The following is a 12,748-nucleotide window of genomic DNA, read 5'->3' on the forward strand; positions in this document are numbered from 1 at the left end:
CTATATCAAAAAATTTAACACTAAAATAATTACAGTAATTTAAGTGTATGATCAAATATAAATTATGATAACAGACAGTTGGATATTGTCACAAAATAAACTCCTTTAGTTTGTGTAAGATATTGTGTAAGATTCTGATCACCCTGTTTGGAGTTTATTTTAGAATAATGCCAGCATAATAAGTGCAGCATTAGTATTTTTTTATAGATGGTTGTAGTAGTATTTATTTATTCCCTCTTATAATAGATTTAATCAGTATTCATTCATGGCCTCTTTTTTATTTCAGATACAGGGGCAAAAGGAGTTAGAAACATCAAGTTAGATTTTTTTCTTCTTTTTACAAATCTGAAGATGCCGTATTAGATCATTAAATGTAAATATCTTATGTGACTATGCATTACAGAGAACTTTAGGACGTACTTGCTAAGTTCAGCCCCAAGAATTAATGTTGGAGTGAAATAAAATAAGGTACAAAGTCAATTACAAACTATTAGCCTAAACCTAACTGTAATTACATTGAAAGAAAAAAGCCTTTAACCTTGTTAGTACCATAAAAGCCTAGGTTTGGGTACAACAGGATCAATACTGACGCTTGCCTTTACTGTATAATATTTTGAATTAATGTGATGTATTATATATTAATTTATCCATGTTTATGCTCTTTACTGTACACAGGTAAGTCATTTATTTAATCTAAATTTGTATTACATCTTTTACTCCCGCTTTACACAACAATTTTGGATTTGTTACTGTAAATTATACAATAATTAAAAAATAAAGGGAAACAACCTAAGTATTGCGTTATAATATACACTAATGCATTTTAAATAGGACAATTAATTAAGTGATTTTGTATGGTCAAAATACTAACTTGGCTCAAAACACAGCTTTACTAGTTTCTCATAGCAGTGCTTCACTGCTTCCGCCGTCTTCTTATCAGTCTAGGGCGGGCGGATCCTATCTAGTTTAAAAGAGTGAGTGCACATATAACGTGATTTGATTGGCCACCTTTCTGTCGGGTTGCGTCAACGCAAAATCCTATTGGCTATTAAAGTAGCAAGTATTACTACTGGCCAACCAGAAGCCTTCGCGCTGAATTTTGAATGGTTTTCAAACATTGGTAGTTATCCGTCTTATATCCCTCCGCAGATTGACAAAGAAAGTAGTCCTTCATTTTTATAACGCATTAAACGCTTAATGAACCTTTGAACAAGGCTCCAATTAGCTGGCTCCATCTATTATGCGATACTATATTGTATTTGTGTAAATAACTAGTAGTTGTTTTGATTTTTTTTTTGCGGAGGGATATATGCCGTCAGTCAAGACGGAAACACGCGCTGATGTTTGGTAGTAGTTTGAGTTAGTAACGGCAGGAGCGACCTCGACAATAATCTAAATGCTGGATTAAACTAGTTTTAAAAGCCGGGGTTTGACATCGATGGAATATATTTTATCGTTTTAATATACGCAACCTCAGGTAAAATTAAATCCTCGATTATTTTCATTTCAAGGATACAAAGGAACTGCTCAAACATTATTGACACATTGTGCTATCGACAGATGCGTAACGGTTAAGTTCGTTACAATTAACAAAACACATCGGTAACATTATTTTCAGTGAGTGTGTTCAACAAATATTGTTGTTGTAAATGTGGATTTATTTCTGACCTTTTTGACTGTTGTGTAAGTTAGTGTTTTAAATGCCTTTGGCCATGTGCTGATCTCGTGTCTTCAATTGTGAATGTGAACGCAAATTATGCATTAATACAGAATGTTAAGACATGTTCTTTCTATTGTATAGTAACTTTATATTGTATTTAACATCAAGGATGATATTTGAGATAGAATTCCATGAAACATTACAGTAAAATATTGCATTTACGTTGATGAAAATTCACACCAGCCACGAGGTATTATTAATTAATTAATTAATTTATTCGTTATCTTTTGTGTTTGCTAAACAAGGTAAGTTGTTTTGAAATGCCTTTGCTTGGAAAGATCGTGGTGATCAAGAGAAATGGAGGAGATGGCACTGAATTTCCCCTCACAGCGTCCTGTTTGTTCGGAAGGTCAGTAACACTCTTTATAATCATGGCTTACATGTTAAGGTTTTTACTTAAAGTCCTGCGAAGTAGATACAGTGAGGTGCATGGTAAAGTTAATAAAAAGTATCAGACTACTACTATAACACATACACACAATAACTGCAAGTAAAATTGAAGTGCACTTGCTTAAAAAGTTTAACATTTGGTCATCTTCTTAATTGCAATTGATACAAAGAACTGTAAATGTTTGGGGCATGCGCTGTTCTACTCGCTTGATGCAAGGCGGGCTTTTCATTGATGTCAAATTTGACGCAAAAAAACACTATACAAAAACAAAAAAATACACTAAAAAAAACACACACACACACACATAGAATAAATCCCACACGTGTCTATAAAAAAAATATATTATATTATACAAAAAAAGAAGAAATTAAAGTGTAATGACATTTTTCAGTGGAACTACACAGCAAAAAACGTGAAGAAAGTTTTTTTTTAATATCATATATTCATTTTGACAACACAACTTTCAGCCAACCTGAAGCAATGTTTAAACATTTTGTCTGTTGATATGCATTAACAAGAGTGAATGGTGACATTAGATATGCATGTTTTAGAGTGTATAATTTAAAAAGGAAATATTGAACAACATTAATAATGTACACTTGAGTGAGTAATGGTGTATATTTGATTAATGCGTAGTGGAACAACAATGACCCGGTAAATGTGAGAGAGATTCATGTCTTTGATGTCTTGCACCACATGACATGTTTCATATTCACCAGTAAGGGAAATGGGCTTAGTTTTAATATGGACTCTTTTTTTTTTTTTTACTGTTTTAGGAAGCTGGACTGTGATATTCGGATTCAGCTGCCACAAGTGTCTAAAGAGCATTGTAAAATTGAGCTGAATGAGAACAAGGAGGTAATTATATTTTTGTTAAACTAAGTTTAAAGTTGTCTTGTTTTTGAAAACTATTTCTTTCCATAAACGAACACATGACATGCTATTTATTTATTGACTTGTCTCTTTTGTTTACTCATTTTGACCAATTTGAGCTCTGTGAACCCCACACGTATTAACGGACAAGCTCTTAATCAATCAGAACGTTTGAAGCATGGTGATGTCATCACAATCATTGATCGTTCTTTCAGGTGAGTCAGATGTTTATTGCTATTAGTTTAATGCTGGAAAAAATCTTTCTTGGATAATCCTTGATAAGTAGAATTTGTTTTATGTTTGTTTTGTTTGTTTTTTTGTGAAAATGTCAGGTTTGAATACCCACCTCCTAAGACACCGAAGAAGACGCTGTCCACACCTGGAAAAGACAAAGCAGTTCAGGTGTGTGCTTTATGCGAGACAGATGGTAGGTATTTTTTGTTCATTCATTATTTATTTCTTTATTGAATTTTGGTTCTTTTTTTTCCTGTAGGCTTTGCAAGAGCAGCAAGAAAAAAGCACACCTGTTCCTGTGGACAAGAGGAAGTCAGAGCATTCATTTGGTTAGTGATCATGAGAGTTGAGGTTTTATTCTCTGTTTCTGTTGTATTAGTAGTAGTAGAATGATAGTAATAATAATTACTATAGTTTTTAAAACGATTTCATATCAATGATGGTCCTGTGTACTGTATTTACAGACACTTGTTTAAAAGATGGGTCAAATTTGCCACCATCTGTGGAACAAACTGTTGAGACTGAACCAGAAGAAGGCAAACTTAAAAAGGACAGTATGTCACCTTTTTGTGAGCTGTACCAAATGGTCAAACAGGACCTTGCTGCAAAATCACCATGGAAGTCTGAGCTACCAAAAACACCTCTTGCAAGACCTCAGGTTGGTCACGAGAAAGTTCTTGCTGCAGATGTTAAAAGTAGTCCGATACCAGTCCCAACCCCATCTTCCAAGAAGCGAAGATCTTCGAAATCCAATTCTGAAGATCCAACTGGACCAGCTATTTCTCAGAGCTCACTGAATGCAAATGTGGAAGAAAAACCCACTGACGATATGCCATCTGTAGGGCCCGGTACCCCCTCATTGACGGAGAAAAATATAACTCCTGTCTCCCAGAAGAAGAGAACACCCTTGAAAACACCTCAGAAGTCCAGTGCTGGTGATGTAGTCCAGCAGATTGTCTTGGAGCCACAGCCTGAAGAGAAAACTCCTAAATCCCCAAAAGGAAGGAGAAGTGGTGGATCACAGAATCAGAGCCTTGTAATACCTGAAATACCTTCAGTCAAGCCTCAGACTCCAGGCTCTGAGGATACAAACACTGAAGTGAAAATGTCACCAAGAACATCTCCAAGAGCAAATGCTGGCAAAAGGTTTCAAGTCCAAGATGCTCTGCCTGAAATTACGGCTACCATGTCAGCTTCTAAGAAGCAAGGTGAGATGGCTTGTTTTTCTCCTTATTAATGAATTTGTAACACATTAGAAGTGTCTGCATTCTGAATCCACCATTTTTCATTTAGGAAAATGTTGCAAATATATGTGCCTATTTAAGTCATATTCATCATACTTTTGTTTTGTCCTACAGATGACACTTCGGTTAATGAGCTATGTGATGGTAATGAATCTTACAGTGAAGTAACCGTTCCAAAATCAAAGAAAAAGCGAGTGTCCTTTGGTGGTCAGTTAAGCCCAGAGCTATTTGATAAACGCCTGCCTCCAAATTCCCCCCTTCGTCGTGGGGCAGCCCCACGACGCAGTTTGGGTGTTTGCCAGAAGCCCCAATCTCTCCTACGACGAGCATCCACCATTGGTCTTATGGTAAGGAATAAAACAGCTTTTTTAGGACTATTAAATCTTTGAAACTTTGAAGGATTTTAATCCAGTTTTTTCCCCTTATTTTTTTAGGCTCTTCGACTTGCAGAAACCTTTCCAGAGGCTCAAAAACGTTCTCCAAAGAGAGCTTCACCCAAATGGACAGCATCTCCAGGGAAGACTCCATCACCTGGCAAAAAGTCACCAAGTACCAAGGCTAAAACTCCATCACCTGCCAAAAGGTCACCGAGTACCAAGGCTAAAACTCCATCTCCTGCCAAAAAGTCATCAAGTACCAAAGCCAAAACTCCATCACCTAAACCTCAGAAGTCACCATCTGCTTCAACCAAGGCACCAACACCATCCTCTACTCCTGCTACACCCAGGACACCTGCATCTGCTAAGAGAGCTTCAACGTCAGCGATTGAGGCTGTGGGTGACATGTCTTTAACTGAGACACCTAGGGTGCAGGGGCGGTTTTCAATCTCTCGTATCAGTACTCCATCACCCGTCCAGGACCAAGGGGACGAGCCTGAACCACAGTCAACCATTGTAGAAGACGTGCCCCAGAAATGTGTAACGCCAAAGATACCTTTAAGGAGGAAGAGCATGAAGTCTTCTGCACGAAAAACACCCAAAAGTGCAATTAAAAGTGCATTTGATGTCATGCGTTCGAGACGCAGTGGAGCATCACGGGCTAATCTAAAAGGTGAAACATTTAAACTGGTTATGTCAGTGCTTTTCTGTTTAGAATACTAAATTTTAAAGTTTAAGTATTTATTTACATTTTTTTGTTCCTTTGTTTAAAGTGTTGACCTCTTGGGCTGATATTGTGAAGTTTGGTCAGACCAAACCTCAAACGGAAGTTACAACTAGGAAAAAAACTACGAAGAGCAGTATAGTGAAGAAAACTGCAGTGCCAAAACACAAGGTAAAATACAAAAGATTATCAGTCTCAAAATAAAGGTTTTTGTTCTGGTTAATTGTTCAAATTTCTGTTAATGTTTTTATTCAGTGAATGGATCATTAATTTGTGACTTTATTACAAATTGCATTTAATTGTTGGTTACCTATACAGACACCTGCACGGAGGCTGAAAGATGATGTCAGCACTGGGCATGCAGCATCTCCAGTTACCATTGTTGTTGGCAAAGCCCATATGAAGACTAACCAGTCTGTTGGTGCTGCACCTAGAATAGTGCCAAATATAGCACTGTTCAAGAAGGACATGAAAATGGATGAGGACTTGACAGGTTTGTTCAATGTTGAAGATGTATTGAATTTATGAATTGAAATGTATGCAGTTAATGTTTGATGAAATTGTTAGTTCAAATTCTATATGTTTTGTGTAATGTTAGGTGTTGCCGAAATTTTCAAAACACCTGCCAACACCAGGTCTAAGAATAGAGTTCCTGTGAATAATGAATGTCCAGAGATTCCTCTGGATGAGATTTCAGTGATGAAAACACCAGATGAATTAGGTAAATGTTTCAGATTTATGTCACAAGTGATCTACAGTGTGTTGTTTTGATATAACTGTGCCCTTCATGCCCTTGTTTTTCATTTCCCACACAGGTGAAATGATGGTGTCACCATTAAGTGTGGTCTCCACTGCCAAACGTGGTTGCTACAACAATGACGCAGTGACACGACTTCTTCTGGACAACCAGGATGGTAGTTTGTTGGAAGACGATAGTCTTTCTCAGCTCCCTGAGAACTCAAATGAGGCAAGTTGCCATGACATCATTCCAGATGTAGAGACACCTTCTGATGTACAAATGGAGGAAGAGGAGGCTGCACCTGAAGCAGTAGTCAAAACCCCAAAACTGAAAGCAGCACCATCCTTGTGCCTCACTGGAGTCAAGCGACTCATGAAGACACCCAAACAGAAGGCTGAACCAATTGAGGACTTAAGAGGAAAGCTGCTCAAGACTCCCAAGGAATGTAAACCTTCCCAGGATGAAAGTCTAGAAGGCATTAAGGAACTCCTAAAGACTCCCAAATACAGAGGAGCTCCAGTAGAAGACATGGTTGGAGTGAAAAGAGTGATGCAAACCCCAAAAGAGAAAAGCAAACCTGTACTCTGCGCAGCTGGTCTTCAGAGGCTTATGAGAACACCTAAAGAAAAGGCCGAGCCACATGAAGACCTGACTGGTGTGAAAGAACTGATGAAAACACCTAAAATAAAGGGAGCTATGGTGGAGAATCAATTAGGGCCAAAACGATTGGTGAAGACACCTAAGCAGAAGAGAAATCAAGTTGAAGAGGACCTTACTGGTGTTCAACAACTGATGAAGACCCCTAAACACAAAGGAGAACCAGTTGAAGATCAAATTGGTGTACAAAGACTGATGCAGACTCCCAAAGAGAAAGAAGAACCTGTAGAAGACGTCTCTGGTTTGAAGCAGTTAATGCAGACTCCCAATCAAAAAGGAAATCCTGTCAGCAGTCAGTTTGGAATCAGTGATCTAAAGAAGACCCCTCGACTTAAAGAAGCATTGGCACAGGATTCAACTGGGCTTAAAGAACTTGAACCAGAGAATAGCTCTTCCCTGACAACAGAAAGTAGAGTGACTGAGCCTACTGAGGTAAGTGGCAAGGTTACCCTGTTAAACACTCACACCATGTTTTCTCAGTAGATAATGTAGCTGACAATGTGAGCTTTGTCATGCTGCTTACTTGCATTGTAGATATGTAAAGCTTCTTTAGATAGATGCTTTACTAACACACGAAACATTCAGTAATGGTTGACTTCATACTTTGTTTTAAAAGTAATTGGGAGTTGTTTTTATTTCCTTCAAATTTAATTAAACCTTGTATTTTTAATCTTTAGATACAAGAACCCGTGGAAAGTGTCTCTGGATCCATGCCAGTTGAAGGTGAGTTAAATCTGGGTAATGCACATTTGTTCCCATCTATTTTGTTGTTCTTAGTCCTAAAATTTGGGAAATTAGCCCTCGGTTTCACAGACAAGGCTTAAGCTAGTCCTGGGCTAAAATGCATGTTTGAGCTGTTCTAACTGAAAGCCACATCTTAAAATTTGTCAGTGTTATTGTTTTGTCTGTAGATGCACACCAGTAATGTTTTTTTCGAAATCACATTTATAAAAGCTACTTAAATTCCATAATTGAACTAATACTTAATCCTGGCTTAGTCTAAGCCCTGTTTGTGAAACCGTACTTAGGTGTTTGACAGTTAACTACTTGGATTACTAAATGAAGTTGTCTTGACTTGTAGGTTTGGATGAGGAACGTGACAAAGAAAATGTCTGTCCAGTTAAAACCATGGAGACTGAAGTTGTAAAATCGGTGGATCTTCAGTGCACAGCTAAAGCAGTTGAATCTAATCAGAGTGATCAAGAGGTTGAGACTGAAAGACACCTTGACCAGATTGAAGAGTCAGTTACAGTTGAAGCTATTGATGTCTTTCCTTCTGGGGCAGATGAGAAAACCCAGGAGCAGTCTGAAGAAACTGTATGCGTATCTGATAATACCAACGCAACAGTTGAAGCTACCCCAATTTCAACCACTGCTGAGCAAGAGGAACAAATCAAGTCTCCACCTGCCAACAAAATTCAGCGTGGCAGTCGAGGAAGAGCAGCACAGAAATCCAAAAATGAAATAGCCAAAGCACCTGCTGTGTTGTCATTAATTGAAGAGGAAAATATGAGTTGTCCAATTCCTGCTAGCCCTGCCAGGGGAAGGAGAGGCAAGAAACTTCTTGAAGTTCCAGAAATTGCTGCCAGCCCAGTCAGAAAATCAGCCCGTGGTAGAGTTCCCAAGCACAGCTTTGTGGAAGAAGAGGCAAAGAATACTGAGTCTTCCCAAGTACTTGTAGAGTCCATAAATACTGAGATACCAGACAGCCTGCCTGTTGTTACCAAAACCAGGAAAGGAAGGAAAGCTAAACAAGATGATGCTTTAGTTGTGCCCACTGTTGATGCAAATGCTGTTGATCCACAGTGTCCTGATGCCAATGAAGAACAGGTCCAAGCCCCTGTTGTGAAACCAGGGAGAAGAAAGAAGATGGAAAAAATAGAAAGCCAACCTTCAGAAGAACTTGAACAGAAAACAACTGAAATTGTTTGTGAGGAAAATGCTGTTGCATCAGAGGATGTCAAGTTGCAGACTTCACTAGGTACTGAAACCCTCTCTACAACTAGAGCTAGGAGGGGTAGGCCAGCAAAGAAGGAACACTTGAAAACCGAGCCAACCCCTGCTTTGGAAAGCGAAATTCCAAGCACTCCTGCTGTTGTAGTGGCTGAGAAGCCACTGACACCTGTAGCAAAGTCAGGGCGTGGAAGGAAAGGTAAAAAAGAAACTGTCAAGGACCAACCCTTGGATGATGTTGATGTCACTGTTGTTTCCAAAGCTGTGTCAGAGGCAGATGTTGACCACAAAGAGGAGCCTCAAACACTTGTGGTCAAGTCTGGCAGAGGAAGAAAGGCTAAACAGCAGAAACCACAAATAGCTGAAGAGGTTGTTGACCAACCTGCTATAGATACCTGCACACATTTACCTGTGACTGAAGAACACACTGAAACGGTGGTAAAATCTGTAAGGGGGAATAGGAAGACAAAGCAGTCAAAGGTGACCGTTTCAGTTGAGGTTGAGGAGAACATTGTCAGCCCAGTTGAACAAGCAGAAACCACTGTTGTGAAATCTGGTCGAAAAAGGGCCGTTATTGCAAAGGAACCTGAAATGGTGGCAGATGTTTCTGTCAAAAGAGGTCGACGTGCTGTTGCAGACCCTGCACCACCAGTTGCTGTGGTATCTAGCCGTGCACGTAAAGCAGTTGCCAAGGTAGAGTCTGAGGTTACTGAGGATGTGGCTTCACCAGAAGAGCCAGTTAAGCCTGTTAAACATACCAGGAGAACAGCAAAAGCACCTGAATCAAAGAAAGAAGAAAATCCCATGACCAAAGCAGATTCTGAATTTGTTGCTGTTGAGAATACAACAGTTGTTGCACTGGAGAAAGTGGAAAGAGGAAGCCGTGGCAAAAAACAGAAGGATTCAACTAAGGACACCTCTAAAAACCCAATCAAAGAATCTGCTGCAGTTGAGGAAGCTAATGAAATGAAACCCTCAAAAACGGTTAACTGGGGTCCGGATTTGGTCATCTGTAAAGATATTGAAACTTCTACAGATGTAAAAGAACCACAGCTGAAGACATCCAAAAGATTAGGCAAAGTACCATCTGGGACAAATTCCACAGAATCAAATCAATCAGCTGTTCTGCCACCCAGAGGCCGCAGAGGAAGGGAAGCGAAAAAAGAAGAACCTCCCGTTGAAGACTCTCAAGAAGCAGCTCCGGTACATGTCAAGCCATTGAGACGAGGAAAGGCAGTGGCTCCCTCTGCGCCCAAATCAGAGCCCACTGATAGCAAGACATCAACTCCCCTCAAAAGGAAAAGGAATGAGGTTATCGAGGTAACGGATGAATCCGTAAATAAGGAACCTTTGCCAAAGAGAAGAGGCAGAGTAGCCAAAAGCACTGAAATTGCAGCAGAGGTCTCCAGCAAAGAGAAAACATCTGAAGCTGAACTAGAAAAGGCTGAGCCAACTCCCAAGAAAACTGGTAATAGAGCTGCAAGAGGACAGAAAAGGACAGCCCAGGAACCAGATCCAGCACCTGCCAAGGCTCAAGAGTCTGTTTTAGGTAAGCATAATGTAAATGCTGTCCTCTGTATATTCCTGAAAGGTTCAAGAACTTTACATTGGGGTTTAGTAAGAAGTGGGTGTTCAACGAACCTGATTGTGCAACATGGGACTATAAAGTAGTTTGTTTAGGATTGTGGATAATGTTCTTTTCAGATGTAGTCATATCGTTTAGTGAATTTGTCACATCAGTCTTGCTGTTAATAGCCTTCAAATAAAGTACTAAATATTTTGCTTCTGTGATCTCACATGGTTGGGGGATGATTAAAGCAATAATGTGGTGCCACAAAAGCTAATGGGCTTGATAGTGCCTTGGCTGTATACAGCTTAGACCTGTGTTGTATGTTCATCAATGTGTGATAATTATTAGATTTTATTTTTTGTGTTTGTGTTCATGCTATATTATTATTATTATTATTATTATTATTATTATTATTATTTACCTGTTGAGAGTGTAATGTTTTGTGTTCACACAGGTACCACCACTCGAAAAGGAAGGAGTGTGAAAAAAGTAGAGGAAGTAGACGTCCCTACAGAGGCAGCTCCTGTCAGACGCACCAGGAGGAAGTAAAGCACTGATCTTACAGAGTGGTCTTAATTTTCAATTCTCTGTAATCTCTAAAAAAGGTTTAGTTTTATATGTTTGTAATATTTCATTATGCCTTTTTCTATAATTGTTTTTTTCTCAGTGTAATTTTAGCTGCTTTTATCTTAGGGAAAACTGTTTGTGTACACTTACCAGATGTGTTCTCTTAAACTCAGAGGAAAGGGGCATTGAGACATGCAGACTTTTTTACTTCAAGAAAATGTTTAAAGAATTTCTACTTTTGAACTGTTAACTTCGCTCAAAACATTTATCTTTTATATTCCCTTCTTTCGTGTTTTTATTTTTTTTTTATTTTATTAAAAGAATAAAGTGAGGGGTGCAAAACCAGACTTAATCTGTCACAATTTTTAAGTCCAAAAGTGTGTAATCTGCTGTAGTAGGTAGTGTACATGTGACATGCTTGAAAGTTTTCATTAAAAAGATTTTTGTCACCTCATGTTTGAATGATTATTATTAATTTTTTTTTTTCTGGCTCTGTCACTTGAAGATGTTGAGACCATTTTTTGATTAGGTTGTAATGCAATGTCAATGAAGGTGTGCCAGAAAACAGCCAGTAGGTCAATAGTACCCTATTTCGTGTGTGGGCAGGGGTACCTGTATATCCACTGCATTTACAGCAGTTAAATTACCATGTTAGGTTGTAAAAAAAAAAAAAAACTATAATAATACCAAATGTACAACAGCATAAATGATCTCAGATATCGTGTTTTATATTGTGTTATGATGTTAATGTACAAGTCTGAACAAGACGGTTAAAAAATCAATTCCAAGATGGCCCAAACAGTTTTTTTGGTCCTTGCTGCTGTGGATAGTAAGAGAGTAAACCTATGACATCAAATGAGGTTTACAACAGTTATCTACAAAACCCAAAGCTGTCAATGGAAGATAATGATAATAATAAAAAAAGTAATCTGTACGTCCTCTTAATCATATTAATACACAATGAAAAATCTTGTGGTAGTACCATGGTGCTGAATGGTTGCAATTATAAATTAACCATTGTATTTACATGACACTCCAAAGTGCTACAAAGGTGTTATGGTTTAAAAATTAAGACGCCCTTTCCAACTTTAATTTTTCTGTTGATCATTCTGTTGAATGTAATTTAAACAGATTTATTGTTTGGCTATACACTTATTAATCCTTACTTGACATCTGAATATTTTTTTAGACTTATTTTGTCTGACCAGTTTTGAGGTTAAAGGATCTTTTATAGTCATTGGATAATTAGTAGACATTTTTTGTAATCTGTGCATTTATGTTATGTTGAGTAATAATATGTTTTACATATATTGTGGACACAGTTATTGGTTTAGTTATGTATAGTGACGAATGTTTGTAATTTTAAAGCGAAAAGTTAAAGTGAGACCACTGGGTTAGGTGCAAAATTGACACTAGATCCTAAAAGTATGTTTATTGTATACTGAGCTCTCAGCCTCACCAGCAGGTGGCGGTACGGCGCTCAGCCGCTCAAACGGAGGAGTTGACGTAATCAGAAATATATCCGTTCGCGGAATATTTTGAAAACCAAAAAAAAATATATATATTTTTGAAATCCAACCGAAGTATCGACGCAAGAATATACTAGTATAGTGAAGTACATATATATATCCCACTGTAGTATACTTAACAACCTTATACAATTGGTATGCTGATATACATTTCTGGAGTGTAATTTTTA

General features: G+C 38.1%; 1 protein-coding gene across 1 annotated transcript; it reads left to right on the plus strand.

Moving 5' to 3' along the window:
• Positions 1-1,223: 1,223 nt before the first annotated feature.
• On the plus strand, positions 1,224-11,503 carry mki67 (marker of proliferation Ki-67). The gene is made up of 16 exons (XM_042735109.1): positions 1,224-1,477; positions 1,966-2,069; positions 2,888-2,969; positions 3,084-3,199; positions 3,317-3,386; positions 3,478-3,547; positions 3,683-4,426; positions 4,577-4,809; positions 4,897-5,512; positions 5,613-5,734; positions 5,882-6,056; positions 6,162-6,284; positions 6,379-7,391; positions 7,637-7,682; positions 8,041-10,461; positions 10,937-11,503. The coding sequence occupies exons 2-16, from the start codon at positions 1,981-1,983 to the stop codon at positions 11,029-11,031; spliced, it is 6,015 nt and encodes a 2,004-aa protein (XP_042591043.1). The 5' UTR covers positions 1,224-1,477; positions 1,966-1,980; the 3' UTR covers positions 11,032-11,503.
• The last annotated feature ends 1,245 nt before the right edge of the window (positions 11,504-12,748 follow it).

This window comes from Cyprinus carpio, chromosome B12 (genome assembly GCF_018340385.1).
Source record: "Cyprinus carpio isolate SPL01 chromosome B12, ASM1834038v1, whole genome shotgun sequence".
Taxonomy (NCBI): domain Eukaryota; kingdom Metazoa; phylum Chordata; class Actinopteri; order Cypriniformes; family Cyprinidae; genus Cyprinus; species Cyprinus carpio.

Bases quoted from the DNA above. Each gene is read 5' to 3' on its own strand.
- mki67 (XM_042735109.1), top strand. From the start codon at position 1,981: ATGCCTTTGCTTGGAAAGATCGTGGTGATCAAGAGAAATGGAGGAGAT. The intron at 6,057-6,161 runs GTTTGTTCAATG...GTGTAATGTTAG, and splicing joins AATGGATGAGGACTTGACAG to GTGTTGCCGAAATTTTCAAA. The intron at 7,392-7,636 runs GTAAGTGGCAAG...TTTAATCTTTAG, and splicing joins GAGTGACTGAGCCTACTGAG to ATACAAGAACCCGTGGAAAG.